The sequence below is a fragment of the Symphalangus syndactylus genome, chromosome 2 (assembly GCF_028878055.3).
Source record: "Symphalangus syndactylus isolate Jambi chromosome 2, NHGRI_mSymSyn1-v2.1_pri, whole genome shotgun sequence".
In the NCBI taxonomy this organism is placed as follows: domain Eukaryota; kingdom Metazoa; phylum Chordata; class Mammalia; order Primates; family Hylobatidae; genus Symphalangus; species Symphalangus syndactylus.
The window spans coordinates 135,013,254-135,032,642 of NC_072424.2; the positions used below are offsets into that span (position 1 = coordinate 135,013,254).

Here is a 19,389-nt window from a genome sequence, read left to right on the forward strand (position 1 = left end):
TGAAAAGCTTGCAAACAGCCTGTTAGCTGGAAGCCTCTTCTTTCCCTAATTTCCCTAACCAGTGCTGGCCCAGGTAACAGAGTATTGGGTCGTGACATACTATGTTTTGTCTGACTTGCTGGAATAAAATTACTTCAGAGCATTGAAATCACACAATCAATTTTCACCTAATGTCAGCAGTGCTCATTTTCCCCTTCTTCCTTTGGACCCCAGAGCCACAAAAACAACCAGCAACAAGCAGATGGCACAGTGCCCTGCCTCAGAAGATTTATGTATTCCTAAGGAATAGCCAGCTTAATGGAGATTCACAGAGAGGGTTTCTTTCTGTTCTTATTATTCAGATAATTCAGCTATTCATTATTCCGTACAGAGGAAATCTGTTCAGTGAAACGCCATCCATCCTCACGATCTTTTGTATGGGGTGGTAATGTATTTTTTACTGCATTGTACCTTTTGAAACATTGAATTTTTAATAATTTAAACATCCAGTTTTCCTCTACACATTGATCTGATTTTATCCCACTTTGATTAAGTGAAATGCATAACAGAGGAGGACTGGCCATTTAGCATTGGCTGTGCACCTAGCGGCAGGTACACGTGAATCTGCTCTTACTGCGTTCTGATCTCTCAGAGAGACAGGAGTGACGCAGAGCATTACAGCACAGCCTCTGTGAGCGTCGGGATGCGGGAGTGTCCACCTGACTGCACAAGAGATGGGCCAGAAATGGCGGGATCACCATCACTTCAGTCTCCTTGGTTTGGGCCTATGGAGATAAATTACCAGTGATAACAGCAAAGCATTTCTCCATCAAAATATACTTTTGGAGAAGGCGAAGACAGTATAAATGATGGCCAGGTCTGGTGGTGGAATTTTCTGAACCTCAGCAGCCAGTGCAACTGGCATTCCAGCATCCTCTTCACCGAGTTCAAACAACTGTGTTGTAGGCAGTGTACGGGGCCAAAAAGAATCCTCCTGTGTAGTGACAGATTGTGACAGGCTTCAGTGAGCAAGTAATTATTTAAATGGAGTCAGTGTGAGTATAAATGTGACAACTATTTCTTCACTTAAAATGCCAAGGGAAGGAGGATGGTAAGCAGTGGGAATTTTTCCCTCTAAAGAGCTTTTTTGGTTTTGTTTTGTTTCAATTATTTAGATTAAAAGGTTAGAATTATGTATTACTGTGGGCAGAATTACAAATCATGTATACCCTTGTTAAATACACTGTAATACAATACATGCGTGATTGGTTAGGTTTTACTTATTTGTGTTGAGTTTTATAATATTCATTAGTCATTTGCACTTGTCTGCATATAAACCGTCATCTTAAAGTGGACATCTAAATTCCAAAAAATATATCTCCCATCTGTGGTTCTAAGTTTGCCTCACCAGACGCTACTCTACAAAATGTAGGGCATTTCTCCTACTGCCACCTATAAATAGCACAGGAGCGGCCATATGTGCCGCTGGAACCAGGCTTTCTCACAGAGAGCCCTGGGCACATTCCAGAAGTGAGTCCTTCTGCTAACCTAGCACCACTCAGTCCCAAACGCAAAGTGTCCTGTTAATGCCCTGCCAGTACAGGGTATACCTGCTCCAGTAGGCCTTTACAAAGAAAAAGGCAGTCACACTACCACAAAAAGTGAGAACGTCCTACCTCCGGACCTCCTGCAGTGCTTGTTAAAACTACCGATTCCAGGGGTCCCTTCAGAATTCTTGAGGTGAGTCCAGGAATCCGCATCCCTGACCACTTCCGCAGGTAGTTTTCATGCATGCAAGCTCAAGTTTGAGAAGCGCCAATGTGGAGGTATTTTGCTCAACAGTCTCCTGGCAGATCTGCCGCCAGCTTTGTGGGGCATTAGCTGTTTACCAGATGATTTGCTCCTTTGAAATTGAAAAAAAAAGAAAAGATCCACAAAACTACGCCTAGAATATCAATCTTCCAGCTGGATCACTGTTTTCTGTCTTGGGACTTCAGGGTCTCTCACAAAGGAAGGTTTGGGTCTTCAGCACCATTGCGAGGGGCTGGTTGTCCGGGTTGTTTGCAGAGGTTGCTGGGGTGCTCACTTGCATGCTTGCTCTAAGGTAATGATTTCAAGTGAATTGCTGCCCTCCCACCATATACAAAGGACTTGATAAAAGGGTTTTGATAAGTTATGAAAACCAAATCTCTTAAACTGGGGGAAAATATATCCTGAGGTTATGCCAAAGTATGTGAACGGCTCCAGACTCTGTAGGTGGCTGGGGGAGCTGCTTTCCTTGGAAAGCCACCCAGCATGGCCAGTGTCCTGGGGGTGGCCACAGTGTGGAGGGGGCGCTGATGGCAATGACGGGATATGCAGGGCCTCCAGCGTGCTTGCTGGCTCCACCCTGCGCCGTGGAGGGTCCTCCCGGTTAGGGCTCTCAGGGCCTTGCGTACCCAATGAGAGCAATGCATCTCCCGAGCCCTTCTTAGATCCTGTGTGTGTTACCTTCACGGTGGACTTTCTGTCTTGCCACATGTAAACATAGTCATGAACATCCACGGATATACATACGTAGATCAGCCCTCTGTGTTTTCAAAAACAAGAAATGAAATATTTTGCAATCTGGTGTATTACCATGAAATGAAAAGAACTGTGCATTTCTGACCTATTTCACCATCTTCTGGGAATGATTTTGCAGACTTGTAAGGAGACTGAGTAAAGGAAGAGGAAGAAAGCAGGCATGAGTGTTGAAGTTGGGTTTGACTCATGTCATATGTTCTTTACGTTCCTTTTGAATATATTAAATCCATTGTGGAATAGCTGCCTTAGGACCTTGACCCACACTTACTGTAAGAAATCGTTCTAGTTCTTAAATTTCAATGGTAAAGCCAGAGGCTGGTGCTTGAAAAGTATTTACAGTGCTCAGGCAGCACTTTCTGCAGTCACAGATTCTTTACTGCCCCTTTTTATGTCTGAACTTTACATACTGGATTACTCGTGTCAACAGGAGAAGGAACAGTGCCTTGATTTAACACGTCCTTGTAATGGTCGTGGTCCTTCTCTTCTGGGAAAGGAGAAAAAACAGTGCCCCTGGAGTCCCATTGCCTTGGGAGGCATATGGCTCGTTTCAGTGATTCCTTGAGAATTCTGGTAAGAAGTCAAAAATAAGCATTTAAATAAAAAGAATAGTAAAAACCACAGTAAGGAAAGACCTTCTGATCCATTTAGTAAAATAAAACATTTTATAAGGTAGAAATATTAAATAGAACTATTTATTACTCTAAATTCTATCCTTATTTATCTCTCAAAATAATAGAACAATGCCACTTTTGATAATTTTTCTATTTGCACACCCAAAATGCCTGTTTTAAAATATATAATAGAGAATGAAGAAATTTGGAGAATTTCAGACCAACAATATGTTTATATTCATGTAAGTCTGATTTTCAAATCAGTGTAAATTGTCAGTAATTTCCATAATACATATTGGCCTAGTTCTGTATGCTTACAAGTTGCTTTTGTGTACGCTAACACATTTAATGCGTAAAATAGAATCTTACTATTCCTGCCTTCAAAATAATATTCATACATAATTTATTGTAAATACTGACAAAACTACCACTTAAAACCATTGGAGAAGCTCGATGCCACAGAAGCCATGTGCCCATGACTTTACCACTTTCTCTGGAATTGTTTTGGCTGTCATTCCTTTGAACCCACTCTGAATCAACTAGCCAGGACATGTGGACTCGCATACATAAGCCCCTCTTTTCGCACTCATCCTGCTCTTTTTATCCTTCTATTCTTCTGAAAAGGGTGTTTTTTTAATGTACAGGTTTACTAATTCATATCTCGTTAGACCCCAGAGACAAAACTGCGTGGAAGCAGTCCAATCCGCTGCTTTGAACAAGGCGGTCTTCGCGGTGTAATATCTCTCAGCTGCTTGAGGTTTCACACATTCACAAAAATAACAGCATTTTTAGCTGATCCCAATAGATTTTTCTCTGCAGCTGCATCACTTGAAAAAGCTTTTTGTTCCAGTTCTTAAAGTCTAAGTATTGAAAGTAATTTGAAAAAAAGAAAAACATCCCAATTATGATTTGTGTGTGTTGTGATGACTTTAAGGACTGACTGGGCTGCAAATGGGCTTTGAAAAACAAGCCAGTGTGCCCGTGGAAAAGACGGGATTTCAAAGTGTGTATTGTTGAGTGTGCTGATGTAAACTCATGGGCACGTGGCAGAGTAGGCTTTTTTGGCAGGACCTGTGGTCTCAACCTGCAGTGATGCTAACGATATTAGCAAATTAGCACCACAAAGCTTGCCAGCTAATTCACCAGAGCCTGCTCACTCTCTCACTGCTGTAATTAAAACTAATTATTTTCTAAAACATAGTAATACATGAATATGTGCAATAATCATTTTGTAGTGGGCAATCTGCGGAGCCTTTTTTAAAGCTTTTTTTTTCTTGGCACATTACGCTACATGTGTCCCGCCATGGTTGAGCCAGCACTTCCATTTGCAGAATGTAGAATGGGCCCTGTTCATCAAACCTCAGGTTTATTTTCATTTGAAATAGGCCTGGTTTCTGCTTCTTCCCACTCATGTGTAAGGCTCATCATTCTCTCCCCTCTCTCTCCTTCCCTCTCTTCCTCACTCTGACTCTTCAACATCTGGTTGGTGCCTCACTCACAGCCCCTGCAGCCCAGTGTTGCGCAGATGGTTTTCACAGTGGGGTTCTGTAGAAATTCAGCTGTTACTCCCTGGATAGCTACACTGATTCCTTACTCTAGCCTTGTTCTTCCACTAAAAAGAAATCTAAACCCATATTTTTAACCTGAAAATGTCTACTGGTATCTGCAATGAATGTGTAGAAATCAGTTGTTCTATGGTGAACCTTTGATGCTAAAGCCTAGATAGAATTGACTGGATTTCTGAGCCCAGGGCTAGAAGAAGTGGTGTTGCCTCTGGAGCTGCTGTGGGCCTCTGACCTGGGCATTGAGCTGCTATAAGGGTTGATGACCACAGGCTCTCAGACAGACTGAAAGGATCCCAGCACAATTGCAAAGTAATCAGAAATCCTTTCCTTCAAAAATGTGTTTTTAATTATATTGTTTTTGAAGCCATCTGCTGTGATTGTCTTCCCTTATTGTTGACTAGACCACATGCAATAGATAAGGTTTTCAAAAGAAACACTGTGAAATGTCAAATAATTTTGCAAATATAGATTATTTGCACCTATGAAATTAAGAAGGCGCTAAATCCTCTAGTACCTAGGTAAAAAATATGCACACCCAGCATTTGCCTCCAACTCCTGATTAGTAATTTAAACATTTGCCTTATTTCCACTTGTTGCCTACTCTTTTAAAGGTATAATAATTTTGAAAAAATAATATTGATGTAAGTTGACCTTCAGTGGTGTGGGTCTTAAGCACACAGAATGACTGCCCTTTTTTTTAGATAAAAAAGGATTTTGCCAGAATGCGGTGCTGTTTGCATTTCAGAAATTAATATGCTCCCCATTACAATTTCTTTTTTCTTTTCTTCCTTCAAGGGAAATGCGAGGGCCTCCTGCTTCACTCTGTAACTTGTGTTGGCAGGAGTACAGTCTGACGAATCACACGTATAATCCTAAACTCTTTCTCCTGTTTTCGATTAGCATCTATGGGTCTTGCAGATATGATGTCTCCTGGTGAATCCAAACTGCCCCTGCCTCTCAAAGCAGATGGCAAAGAAGAAGGCACTCCACAGCCCGAGAGCAAGTCAAAGGTACTTCCTTCCGCCTCTGCACGCGGTGTGGGGTCTGCCTAGCAAAAAGCTGCCATGTCGTTCTCTCTTCACTGGTGTTGGCCGACACTTTTTTTTTCATTTGGTCTTCTCTGCATGCCTTCATTTTGTGCAACATGTTTGTAGTCTTCTTTTCTTTCCCCAGCCCCTTCATGGTGTGGATCTGAAAGTTACTAGTTCTTATGGCATTAACTCACGGTTGGGGGAGAGGGGTGGAGGGACAAGACCCACCTAAGAAAAATGCTTCGGGGTGGGGAGAAGTAGGGGTCCTGCCTGGTTTCGGTACTTGCAGCCATTTTCTCTGCCTTCAGTTTATAGCTTCCTGTTTTGGCCGCCTCAGCAACAACAACATACTTAATATTTTGCTTTCCTGCCTTATTTGATAAATAAGGTGAACAGCTTTTTTTTTTCTTTCTTTCATAAGGGGTAACCCATGCTTAGCATTCCATGTAAGCTTGAAGTAAGCATGGTGGCGTACTGGCCTTCTCCAGCATCCAGCAGACTTACCCAATTATACTAATTAAGAATGTTGTTTTAATACCTTTATCTATGTGTGGTTTTGTGTGTTTGTTTGTACATGTCTTTATATATATATATATAATATATATAAAAAAATTAGTTTGTTAAAGTGGATGTACTTTTTGTTATTTTAAATAAAGTTTGCCCTACCTTTGTCATTTTTTTTTTTTTTATTCCTCTACCACAGGATAGCTACAGCTCTCAGGGTATTTCTCAGCCCCCAACCCCAGGCAACCTGCCAGTCCCTTCCCCAATGTCCCCCAGCTCTGCTAGCATCTCCTCATTTCATGGAGATGAAAGTGATAGCATTAGCAGCCCAGGCTGGCCAAAGACTCCATCAAGCCCTGTAAGTGGCTCTGGTTTTTTTTTGTTTTTTTTTTGTTTTTTGTTTTTTTGGGGTTTTTTGATAATTAATTAATTCTACTTGAATGCTTGCTTGTTTATTTGTTTTATAAGACTTTTTCTTCATTATCCATGAAAGGGTTTTCTTTATAAATAATCATATTAGTGACAAAATGAATAAAGTTTGCGTGCATCAAAGAAGTTGATTTCTGGTAATGAAAAAGCTGTTATAAAGAAGCACCTCTATACAAAGCATGCGAGTGTGTTAACTGGGTCCAAACTCCTTCACACAGTGACTTTTTAAAAATGTCTGATCCATTATGCACTTACAGAAGATTCTTCAAATGCGTTACTTCTCCATTTATATGGGAACTAATAGCAGCCATTGACTGAATAAGTTTGGCCCCTGACCTGTATTTTGCATGTTCTATCTATTTCAAAACTGCCTACCTGAAAGAAGTAAATACTCAGTCTGGTTATGGTTTAGTGTAACATCAGCCCTGCTTTATTTTCAACCCATTTGTCTGAAATTAATAATGTAGAAATGTTAGTATGTGAATGAATTTTTAGTTTAATAATGTGTACCTATGTTAGAATCAGTTGAGATAGAACAATTGTATTCTGCACAAGACTGCTGATAATCTTGAAATTAAGTGTTGATTTCTGTATGATATATAAATTATAACAAAAATGTCATGGATGTATCAGGGAATTTTGTAAGCCTCAATGTTCTTCTGACCCTAGAAGTGGGCCTTTAGTTTCCTACTAAAGAAATTCTGTACCATTAGAGAGAAAAAAAAAAAAAGTAATGGTGCTGTAGCAACCTTTATTTTACATTCATATAAAGAATCAAAAGATCTTAAAAAAAAAAAAAAAAAAACATGCAATTACTTGCCAAGAAGGCTTAATTAACATGCTCATTTCTGTAAGACGATGTATTGATGAGCACGGCTCAGGAAGGCAAGTTGGAGGCAAGAAGACCTTAGCTGTGCAGAATCTGGCAATCTAGTCAAAACCCCAAAAGGAGGCTGCTATTAATTATCCATTCACTGGTTTAAACAGATAGAGCCTGAAGGCTTGAAGAGTTGGTTGTTCTAGTAAATGTTTGTAAAATTCACATGCAGCTCTAGGATAACCAGCATTTTCTCTTTCAGAGGAAGAAAGGGCGATATTCGCTCTTATCTTCTCTGTAGCTATGTTTCGATTTTGCAGCACCCGTGATGAAAGAGAAAGCGCTTCTAGGATGGGTATAGCAGACAGTGCGCTTCTAGGAGGGGTGCATCCGAACTCGCAGGAAGGGACGCAACTCCTGCATTTTGATGTCTTTGTGTTATTTGCTTTGAGTCTCAGAAGGCAGCCGACATTGTGTTTTTCCCTCATAGTCTACTCTGGTTTTTTGTTTTGTTTTCTTTTTTTAACAGGAAAAGCATTCCTGAATCAGTATGCTCTCAAGTTAACAGGTAGAATTCAGATAACTTCTCAAAAGTATTTGTGTGTTGGCCCAGAGGGAGAATTTCAGAGGTTAAAAACAATAATCTTTAAAACTTAAGATAATAATTAAGGGCTGGGTGCGGTGGCTCACGCCTGTAATCCCAGCACTTTGGGAGGACGAGGCGAGTGGATCACCTGAGGTCAGGAGTTCAAGACCAGCCTGGCCAACATGGTGAAACCCCCGTCTCTACTAAAAATACAAAAATGATCCAGGCATGGTGGTGGGCGCCTGTTATCCCAGCTACTTGGGAGGCTGAGGCAGGAGAATCACTTGAACCCGAGAGGCGGAGTTGCAGTGAGCCGAGATCACGCAACTGCACTCCAGCCTGGGCGACAGAGTGAGACTCCGTCTCAAAAAAAAAAAAAAAAAGATAATAATTAAGAATAAGCACTTATTAAAAACAAAGACTAACAATAGACCATATTATATTCTTTAAAACTTTTCATCTTGCTAATTTCATTGATTTATAAAGAAGGCTTGAGATAGTCAACAATATTTTAATTCACTAGTTAAGATTATCTCCGTCTACTGTAGGAGACTTTATCAAAATCTGACTTTCTCCTTTAATGTAAAACGATAGCAAACTGAATTATAAACTTTGTTTTATGATTATAATTAAACTTGAAATTGTATTTTTTGTCAATATTTCCATATACATGATCTCTTCCTGTACTATAAATAGTTTTAAGAATTTGCAAGCAAACTTCTGGCTCCTGTAGTAGATAGGAACAAGAGAAGCTGAAGTTCACAGTAGTGGAAAATGTCAGACTATTGCTCTGTGTTGAGAAAACAGCCACTTTTTTGAATGAGATGCTAATTCAAAAAGGGGAGCAAAAGAGAGTATAATGAAGAACCTAACATTATCTCTGCTATCAAATCACTGCAAATACGTGCAACCCCGGAATAGTTAGCTGCTCTTTCTGAGATGCCACTTCAATTTGGACTTAAAATTGCTCTTAATAGTGGCCTTAATAAAGCCTGTCTAACAGCAGGTCTGGAAAAGGCAAAATGATGAAGATGCTCTGTGCTTTGACAGTGTACTGTGGACCAGCATTGTTTTGTTACAAAACATTCTAAAATAAAAATAAACATTTGTCCATACACATACACATACACATATTACCAGGCATATGGTAAAGACTGCTGAAATGTAAATCTGCCTAAAAGACTTGAGGAAAATGTACTTATAGGCTTAATTAAAGTATATGCAAGGAAAACATTTGTGGCACCATAATAATGTCTTGCTGTAATTTTACAGCAATTTCCATTCCTTTTTCTTGCCTCCACAAAGTTTCACAGCAGTAGGATACAATTTTTACAACACTGAAGCAGTACTAGGTAGGCCTTAGTGACTGGGAAAAGTGAACCCGTCTTTCCGAAGGGTGAGTTTGTTTGCCCACTGTCAGTGGGAGGAGTTTAAATGAAGACCTTTATCCAAAGCCAGTGTCTATGAACAAGGACGGTATGTTCGGAGCCTGGTCAGTAATGAGAGTGATAACGTACATACTCTTTAATCACTAAGTCTTTAATTGCCCTCTGTTCAGACACCAAATATTGGCTGTGGTCATTGTCTGCCCAGTATGCAAACTTTAAGCTGGGGTGGAGGTGTTGAGTGCTGGCAGCGGGCGCAACCTCTTGCTCATCCTTCAGCCTTACTAGACTGTGCCCACGTTCACTCCGCACCTTGCTCAGTGAAATCCTGTTTATAGGATATTTGAATCAGCTGTTAATTCCTGTTAGCATGTTGCCAATCTTTTCACGCCCTTTTCATCCATTGGAGTAATCACTCATGGAAAAAAAAATGCTATCACAGCCCTCCAGCATGCAGAGCACCGCGCTAAGTGTTGGTGATCAGCATCCACACAAACCCTCCCTTGTGGAACTTAGAATCGAGTCGGAAAAGTGGGTGTCAGACACATAGTTACGTGCAAAACATACAGTTTTACGCAGTGTGTGACATCGTGCTGCAAAGGAAAAGTAAAGCGTGTGGCGGTGGTGGAACTAAGGCCCTGGTTTAGCTTAGTGAGCCAGCCTCGGGGGGGCCTCTTCGGGATTTATTACAAAAACTGAGGCCTGACCGTGTCAGTTCCCTGCAGATGCAGTTTCCTACATTATGGTGCCATAAAAATGCTTTTTAGAAGATCTAAAAATTGTGAAAAATAGAACTATTCTATTAGAAAATATCTTCATTTAATTTTTCCAATGTTATGGCAACAAATTGAGATAGGCACAAGTTAATTAAACTTAAGTTTATTTAACCAAGGAGAGAAAAGTTAATATATAGTCAAACTGTGTCCATTATTATCTCAGGCCTATTCCAGCTTGTAAGAATCCAGTCCCTTCGGAAGCAAGAACAAGCATTTCTGTGCCCCGTTGCTCCGTTTGCGATTCTATTCATCCAGAACCACTCCCCCATTTCAGTTTAGAGAGGACCAAACCAGGAACAGCAGATGGATCTTACAAACAGGATATTGGTTGAGCTAATTGGAGCAGTTTTAAATTGAAATGATTGCTTTTATTTGTCTTATCTTTAAACTGAATCTCAAACTTTTACCTCAGTTTTTTACAAATAAAATGCAAGAGGGAAGTTGCTTTAACGTTAACTGATTATAGATTATAATGCCTTTTTCTTCATGTTCTTATTTCAAATTTTCACTTCTGAAAAACATTGGACCCATTTTTTTTAAGTGTAACTCCCCAAAGAAAAAAAAAACTCTATACTAAAATTTAGAAACCTCTTAATAATAACTGTCCCATCAATAAAAAGGGAAACTCCATACTAAAATTTAGAAACTTATTTTTAATAACTGTCCCATTAATGGCGGCAGAGCTTCTGAGGTGCTGCTCAGATGAGAATCTTGTGTAAGGTGTGTTAGGGCAGCCTCTTTTCCTAGTCAAGTAGGCCTTGGGTATAAGAATGTGAAAAATAAGCTTTAAAAACTTATTTGGATATATAGTTTCTATATTCCAAGTGTACATATGGGTTTATAGACATATATATATATTCACACATATATGAATATGTATACATATATATTTTTAAGCTCTTATCTAAAGTAGTTTTTAAGTGATGTGAAGTTTAACCTCAGCAACAAAGTATATCCTAAAATACAAAACAACTATTTTTTATCATCTCTACATTTTTTATTTACGTCAACTGTATCACCCATTACATATTTGATAAAGATGTTATGCCTCAGTAATTCTGAAGCTGAAGGCTTAAAATCTCAGCCCCATGACTCTGGAGAATCACGTGTTAGTTAAAGGGAAAGCGGCGGCCTCACGTGCTGCATAAGTTTCATCCTCAGGCATCCTTTCTGAGGGACCTACTTTTACTGGAGATCATTCTGCTAAATAAGGTAACATCTAGCCTCAATGGCAGTCATGTTATTTAACCCCCCAAACTTTCAGAAATATGTTTAAAATTATGTTAAGCTAAATAAAGAAAAAAGGAAAAAAACTTAAGAATTCTGTCTATAATAATTTCTCTATATTGCAAATAATAACCTAGGTATGCATAATAAATAAAGTAAATTATTGTTCCAAGAAATCCTTATTGAGAACTGAGAAAAGATTTTGTACAATAACCCTAGTATTGCAAATATTTACAATATTTTTACAAATATAGAGATATAAATAAGAAAGGGAAGAGAGACAGTTGGCCCGCCTAGGGCTAAAAGTGTTACCTGTCCAGATTATGTAATCCACGGAGTAGGCTTCAGGTGTTCAGAAACGGCAACTCTTGATATTTTAGTGTCAGGTAAAAGCAGGTACATAGAAACCCAAGAACTAGAATATCAATATAAAACACACAAGCATATAAATACAGGGGCATAAAAATAAATGTATATGTTTATCCATAAATCCCAAAGCTTTGGTTGACCCTTAGTTTATCTTAAAAAAAAAGAAAAAAAAAAAAAACGAGCTTATAGCCCACACCACTGGTTCCCGTGCCTGGAAACCTACCTTATATTTTTCAGTAAGCACTATGTGGTTGCTTATCCTTCAGATGCTATAGCGTTTTAACGAAGACACCCTTTAGCCATTCTTGTTTTGACAAGGAAAAGTAGGAGTCCATTTAATGTTTTGGGCTCTATAATACCACATGTAAAAATTTTAATTCACTGTGATCATTCCATGAGCTAGAACCCTTTTATTTTTAAAAATAACATGAGGTGTCACTGGAATTTTGCCTTCTGGGATTCAACGCTTATATCCAAAAGGGGCTTTGTTCTTTTTTGTTTTTGTTTTTAAGTGTATAAAAGGGGGAGTTTGGGCCTTTTATTTAAAGTAAAAGTAAATTCCTAACTAAGAAAATGTATAGTTTGTGCCTGAACTAGTAGCCTTCATTCCTAATTGTTGTGTGATAGCAGTAGTTTTTAATCTCTTCTCTTCTCGTATTTGTTAGCTCATTACTTTTTTCTCACCTTCTTCCCTCTCCCTCTACCCACCCATGCCCCACCTCCACATGCTGCTTCTGGGTACTAGAAGTCCAGCTCCTCCACCACTACTGGGGAGAAGATCACGAAGGTGTACGAGCTGGGGAATGAGCCAGAGAGAAAGCTCTGGGTCGACCGATACCTCACCTTCATGGAGGAGAGAGGCTCTCCTGTCTCGAGTCTGCCTGCTGTGGGCAAGAAGCCCCTGGACCTGTTCCGACTCTACGTCTGCGTCAAAGAGATTGGGGGTTTGGCCCAGGTAAGAATGAGTGAGGGAGGGGGTGAAAAAGGAACCATTGTGGTTAAGTTCTTACAGTGGCTTTCTTTGAATGTGTGGACTCATTTTTTTTCTCACAAAGGAAAAGCTAAGCCTGTGTGAAAGTCGCCTTCCTGCAGCCCGTGTCTGTGTGCTGTCAGGGAGCACCGGGGGACCCCAGCTCTGCCACCAACTCGCAGTGTGACCTCAGCAGGTCATGTTCTTGGACCTCAGTTTCGTCATGTATACAGCGGGCCAGACTAGATTTTCCTGTAGGTTTCCTTACAGCTCCAGAATTCTCTGGAATCTGCCAGTAGTTTATAGTAAATACTCAGAAATGTTTTACAGATGACTGAATTAATTATCTGTGTCAGATATAAGTCACATTTACTGCTTCCCTCTATCCAGAACAGGTTAGCAAGAAAATTAAGTGATACTTGTCAAACCATGCCCACAATAACTGGACAGTTAGAAGGGTCATTGCTGTGACCTCCAGCGGGCTAAGCCTGAGGTGTGACAGGGGAGCTGCCTGGGGTGCAGATTTAAGGAGCTCTCCACTGTGTGCTTGCTTGACTCTCGGAGTGAGTGCGTCCTGAAGTCTCATACCCCAGGCACCGGCTTTCCTCACTGTAGCCCTCACTCCTTAATCAGGAGTCTAGTTGTAGGACCACGCCCTGCCATAGGAACAGGGAAAAGGTACTCACTGTGTAACCTTTGTCTTTCTAAATACATGAGTCACCAGCCCCAAAGCATAGATGAGAAAACTCCTGTGTAACAAAATCAAGTACAGGACGGGGTGCAGTGGCTTACACCTGTAATCCCAGCACTTTGGGAAGCCAAGGCAAGAGGATCACTTGAGGCCAGGAGTTGCAGACTAGCCTGGGGAACCCAGTAAGACTTTTTCTCCATTAAAAACTGCAAAACTTAGCCAGGTGTGGTGATGCATACCTATAGTCCTAGCTGTTCAGGAGGCTGAGGTGGGAGGATCGCTTGAGCCCAGGAGTTCAAGGTTACAGTAAGCTTTGATCACACTACTGTACTCCAGCCTGGGTGACAGAGCAAGACCCTGTCTCAATAAAAAATAATATATATATTTTTAAAATAGAATAATGCTGTAGCCCAGGGACACTCACAGGGTAGGTGGTGGGGCCAGGTCTGTCTGACTCCAGACACATACTCTTCCCCTTTGCCGCTGGTTCTGGAGTCCAGCTATGCATTAGAATGGCCTGGGCAGCTTTTCAAAGCTGTCAGTGCCTGGGCTACCACCCGACATCAATGAAATGAAACCTTCTGTGCCCAAGGTAATCTAACAGGCAGTCAGAATCAGGCGCCCTGTGCCCCACCAAGGTGGCGGGGGTCACTAACTATCCAAGGGCAAGTCATCTGCCCTGCAGGTGTCACTGAGGGCCTACCATGGTCTCAGTGCTGCATCTCGGAGGAGAAACGGGAGGCCTTCTTTGTGCTTAGCCTTCCCACTAGGTGCCTAATCCATTCCATGGGGGAACTGAGACCTATGACAGAAAGAATTAGAGCTTGCCCAAGACGCTGCATAACCAGCTGCTAAGTCGTGAGTGATGGTCAGCAAAGAGAATGATTGAGACACGCCTCTCTCTGACCTGGACTCCCTGACCTTTCCCCTCTGCACCTGGGCTCCTTTGCCTTCTGCCCCTGGACTCCCCTGACCTTTCTCCCCTGCACCTAGCCTCTTCTGACATGGATTTTTTAGAATCACCAAGACTGCTCAAACGATTAGATTTTATCAACCAGCACAGAGTAGATAGTGTCTGGCTACTTCCTTAGCATGACTGTGTCCACAGTGTATATAACCAGGCCGGGTCTGTCACGAGACTCTCCGCGGGCTTGTAATGAGGGTTGCTGGAATGTAGCTGGGTTGCATCTTTGTCTCCACCCCATCATGCTCTCTACGTCATGGGCATCAGATGTGGTTGGGAGCAGCTGCTGCCACCACACAAAGCTCAGCTCCCAGCCTTCCTTCTTAGGTCACACTGAGCAGTGCCCAGCTTGCCATTTCTGAAGTAATCTGAAGACCCACGGTTTGCAGCCCTGCATTTAGTGCCAGAAGAGGGTGATGGGCATCTCCGGGAGCATCCACAATGTATTATGCACCACCGAGTACTAAGTAAATGGACATAAGAGCCGTGTGAGAAAGTTTGAATCCAGAAATTTAATATTTCATTAAAAACCACTGTCCCCTTACCCCCTCCCTTGCCACACAACGCAGGAGACGTCAAAAGGGAAAACCTTCCCCAAGTTATTTGCAGATCCTCATGTTTCATTCATATGTTTAACCTTTCATAACCTGTTCCCAAGTGAGAATCAAAAGGTTAAAATAATGCCTCAGATCTTGACATCACATTTCAGGAGTTCTCTTTCTTTCTCCTCCTTTTGCGACTGTGTTGTCTCCAGCCCTTTAAGCCTCCTTGAGTAAGAGCACCATACAGGAAGGTGTGCACCTGCCCCATCAGCAGGGCTGGGGGTCAGTGGCATCGCATCATGCTTTTTAAATTGGGGGCCGTTGGTCCAGGGGCTCATTCACCTTCGCACGAGGTGCTGCTTTTGCTTTTGCCTGACACCCCAAGCAGTCTCGGGGTGAGAGGACGGGTACGGCCCAGAATCACAGGCCCACTTCTGAGGGCTTGCAGCTGTTGGAATGAGCACTTTCACATCAGTGCCCAAAAACCTAAATTGCAAAATAGTGCCGTTGTTGCTTTTTAAATGTTTTGAGATGCCCTTTTTCCTTTATTGGAGGTGGGGTGGGATGAGCGTGAGGCGTTGGGAGACGCAGCGGGCAGAAGGACCTCCGAGCAGTGCTTTTTCTGTTGCCTTCAGCAGGTTCCCTAATGGTTTTATAACTGTAAATGCTGCCTATGCACTCCTGAGTGGGAGTAATGAGCATTAGTTAAAAGAGGCAAATGAAGAAAAGTCAACCAAGACATTAAGTGCTTTTTTTGTCTCCTGGCTTTAAACAAGCCACTTTGCTGCAAACCAATGATCCTGCCGTGTTTTTTGCTAGGTTAATAAAAACAAGAAGTGGCGTGAGCTGGCAACCAACCTAAACGTTGGCACCTCAAGCAGTGCAGCGAGCTCCCTGAAAAAGCAGTATATTCAGTACCTGTTTGCCTTCGAGTGCAAGATCGAACGCGGGGAGGAGCCCCCGCCGGAAGTCTTCAGCACCGGGGACACCAAAAAGCAGCCCAAGCTCCAGCCGCCATCTCCTGGTAAGTGGCGGCGCTGCAGTCACTGGCCCAGGAAAACCCAGGCGCCTGGCCTGGGAGGTTCCGGGAAGGTCGTTTCACAGTCAGGCCAACAGAGAACTCGGGACCTTTGAGAGGCGGGGGTTCCTGTGTCGTTTTGTTTATTTAATTGGACACCCATTGGCAGTGTTAAGGGACGAGAGAATTAAATCTGGGATATGGCCATTTCTGATTGACACTTGGAAGGCACCCCTTCTTTTGCTTTACCTTAATCAAAACAGGCTTTTGAATTCTGAGCCATATACGTTTATTCCTTATGCAAGTATTCAAAAAGATTCCATCTACCTCTACACAAAATAAAGGTCCCCAGTGGCCGGTTTGAATACTTATGCACTTCTAGGAAATGCCACCCTGCAGGTTTGACAGCTCAAGCTTGCCCGCCCTCTGTCAGAAGCCCTCAGATCTGAATGTTGGTAAAATGAAGCCTGGGCTTCGTTTCTAATGTCCCCTACCCAGCAAGTTCTCACTTCTAGGGAATTTAGCAAGCTGTCATGGTAAGGATCCACACGGCCCTGTTTTGGAAACAGGTGGTCTTTTGCAGCCTTGTCCTGGAAGTCAGGGGTCTTAGGAATGGGTGCAGCGCTCGCCACCAACATGCTCGCAGGCCAAGCCACATCAGTGACGCCTGCCGGCTCCCTTCCCTCTCCTCCCCACTGACAGAGACCCTCCCATTCCTTTCAGCTCCCTGCCAGCCTTCGTTCTCCCCTTTGGCTTTCAAATTTGAAATGACGAAATCCTGTATTCTGATAAATGCAATAGTAGATGGGGGAAGAAATTGGCACCTTAGTGCTGGATGGTGACCTCACTCCAGTAGATCCGACCATTCTCTTATCTGTGTCTGGCTCCCAGTCAACGACCTTCAGCACATAGCCTCACTGTTCCTGGTCCCTGTCTACGAGATGTGGCTGCACCCACCGCTCCTGTCCACAGCCTGTTCTGAGCGTGGCTGGCAGCCCATGTTTCCTGAGCGCTTCCAGTGTGCCGGGCCCTTTTCTAAGTGCTCTCATTTCACCTTCACATCAGCCCTGTGACATTGATACTATTTTAAAATCCATGAGAAAATGAAGGTCTCGTGGAATCTAAGTACTTGCCCAAAGCCAACTAGCTGGGGAATAGAAGGTCTTATCTGGGGCATCTGGTACTAGAGTATACACGATACCCACCATACACCTCTGCCTGTATTGAAAATACCTTTGTAACGTGTGAAATGTTTACACGTAGAAGCCAGAGAAAGAGGTCATTTCACTTTTAATGATTTCCTCTAGCTGCTGTCTGGATGGCAAAACTGATATCCAAGGTTGCTAATCAAGGGATCTCACATAAATACTTTTTAGGCCCAAAGGCACTTGTAGTGAATATACCTAGAATTACATCTGTGGGCTCTAAAAACAAGTAGAAATCCTCGCTAACCTCATCCTTAAAGATTCAAAGGCTTTGCCAACTCAGGTGTCCCTTAAAAACTGGGAAATCTAATTTTAAAAATCTCACAACATTACATCCAGTTCACAGAGTAAAACAAGCTGCCTATGAACAGCTCTGAAACTATTTTTCCAAAATAAAAACCCAGTGGGGTGTAGGGACCAAAGTGGTGATGTCTGTAAAGATCTAAGAGTACATTTTATTTGCCAGGAAAGAACTCGTGTCACTGAATGGGCTGCACTTATGTATGGAGAATAGCTCTCCCAGTGTGCATCAGCTTCAGGACGGGGGCCCTGCTGAGGCGTATAGATCCTTCAGAAAGTGGAGGGCCTGTTCTCTTAACAGCCAGCCCTTCCCTTTTCCCCTTTTTTAAACTGCCATTTTTATGGCAACATTATCATTTTAACTACACAAAAGAGCTTGGATTGCAGATGGACTCCTGGTATACATTCTTCTCAGTAGTCCAGATGGAACCGAGGGCCTGTGACAGGAGGCAGTGGAAGGAAAGCCTCCTGGTCTTGTCCAGCCCCGAGAGCACGTGCAGGGGGCTCCAGGCACACACAGGCGTCCGGGGGTCGCAGGCGGAGGCACCCTGGTCTTCAGAAGTCTCTCGATTCACCGCTACCCACACAGCAGGCGGCCTCTGCAATTCCAGTCCCATCATTAGGGAAAGTATCTTGGAAACATTTTTGTTGTTAAAGGAAAATAAAATTATTCCCAACTATTGGTGATGTTAGAGTCTCATTTATTACAAGATTTTTAAACACAAATTTACAGTAAAAATTTATGTTCTTTTAAGTCACTTTTTCCCAGAAGAACATAATTATAGTTTAGTTTTTACCAGCACATTCAGGCAAACTAAACTAAAAGATTCTGAAGAAACATTTTAGATTTTTTTTCCCCCAACGGTTGCTCTGAACCAGCTAAAATCCTAAGTCTTTTGACTGTATTCTAAGAGCACTCCAAGTCATCTGTCTCTAGTCAGGTTTCAATTTGGGGTGCTAATACAGCTGTAGGCTTCAATTCTGTCCGCCTCTGGAAGGCATAAGCCCCTTGGCCCCTGGGGCTACACCCCACACATCACTGCCAAGTGGCTGTGTGGCTTCTCACACCGGATGTCTGGGTTCCCGTCTTCCAGCGACCAGAGCAAGTCAGCGATTGAGACTCCCAGCTGAACCAAGGCAAGGCCTTGGGGTGTGGTTTGCATCTTTAAGGTGCCAGTGGTGATCTTGTTATCAAGCATCTAGAAAAGGTTGTGGGGGAGTTCCAATGAGCGCTGTAGGAAGCGCCTCCCCAGATGGCCCCTGCAGCCTGTAAGCTTCTCTGTGGGGAGGGGAATGGAAGGGACCAGGCTGGGAGAAGTGGGGCAGGGGTGGGGCATGGAGCTCCGCATTCAATTAGTAAGTCTGTAACCAAAAACCCATCCATCTTGGCTGGCAGGTGGCTGACTGAATTTCTATTATTAGCTGACAGGTGATGTCACAAAACCTGTCATGGATCCAACTAGGGAATCCTCAGTGGAAGATAAATGAGAAAGGGACTCAGGTTATAAACAGAGGTGCCCTCTGGTTGACCTCTAGTCACTGTAGACCTGGGACATATCAGCTATTCCCTCTCCCCACCCTACTTCCCGCAACCCCGCCAGAACTAGGGCACCAGGTTCGTGCCGGGTAAATTATCTTCCCAGCTAGGAGCCTGGCCATGCTGTCTGAAGTGTGTGAATGTACTTAACCTTCAGTAACCTTTCCATTGTTTACTTTAGAGTATACATTTGTAGCTTCTGGCAAAAGGTAGGGATGTCCTAGAGAGCCTGCCAGCCTCCTCTATTAATGGAGTTACAAGAGGTTGCATTCATTTTTTTTTTTCCATGAAAGGAAAGGAAAAAAAACACTGGCAAGG

General features: G+C 42.5%; 1 protein-coding gene across 8 annotated transcripts in view; it reads left to right on the top strand.

Moving 5' to 3' along the window:
* Nucleotides 1-19,389, top strand: part of ARID1B (AT-rich interaction domain 1B) — a 441,225-nt gene that overhangs the window by 398,533 nt on the left and 23,303 nt on the right. For 4 of the 8 annotated variants that reach the window (XM_055267947.2, XM_055267976.2, XM_055267989.2 and 1 more), the window contains 4 exons: nucleotides 5,621-5,730; nucleotides 6,455-6,613; nucleotides 12,590-12,799; nucleotides 15,831-16,035. In XM_055267947.2, coding sequence (XP_055123922.2) covers nucleotides 5,621-5,730; nucleotides 6,455-6,613; nucleotides 12,590-12,799; nucleotides 15,831-16,035 — 684 coding nt within the window. The remainder of the gene's footprint in view (nucleotides 1-5,620; nucleotides 5,731-6,454; nucleotides 6,614-12,589; nucleotides 12,800-15,830; nucleotides 16,036-19,389) is intronic. The other 4 variants (XM_055267956.2, XM_055267966.2, XM_063632612.1 and 1 more) reach the window with 1 other exon arrangement.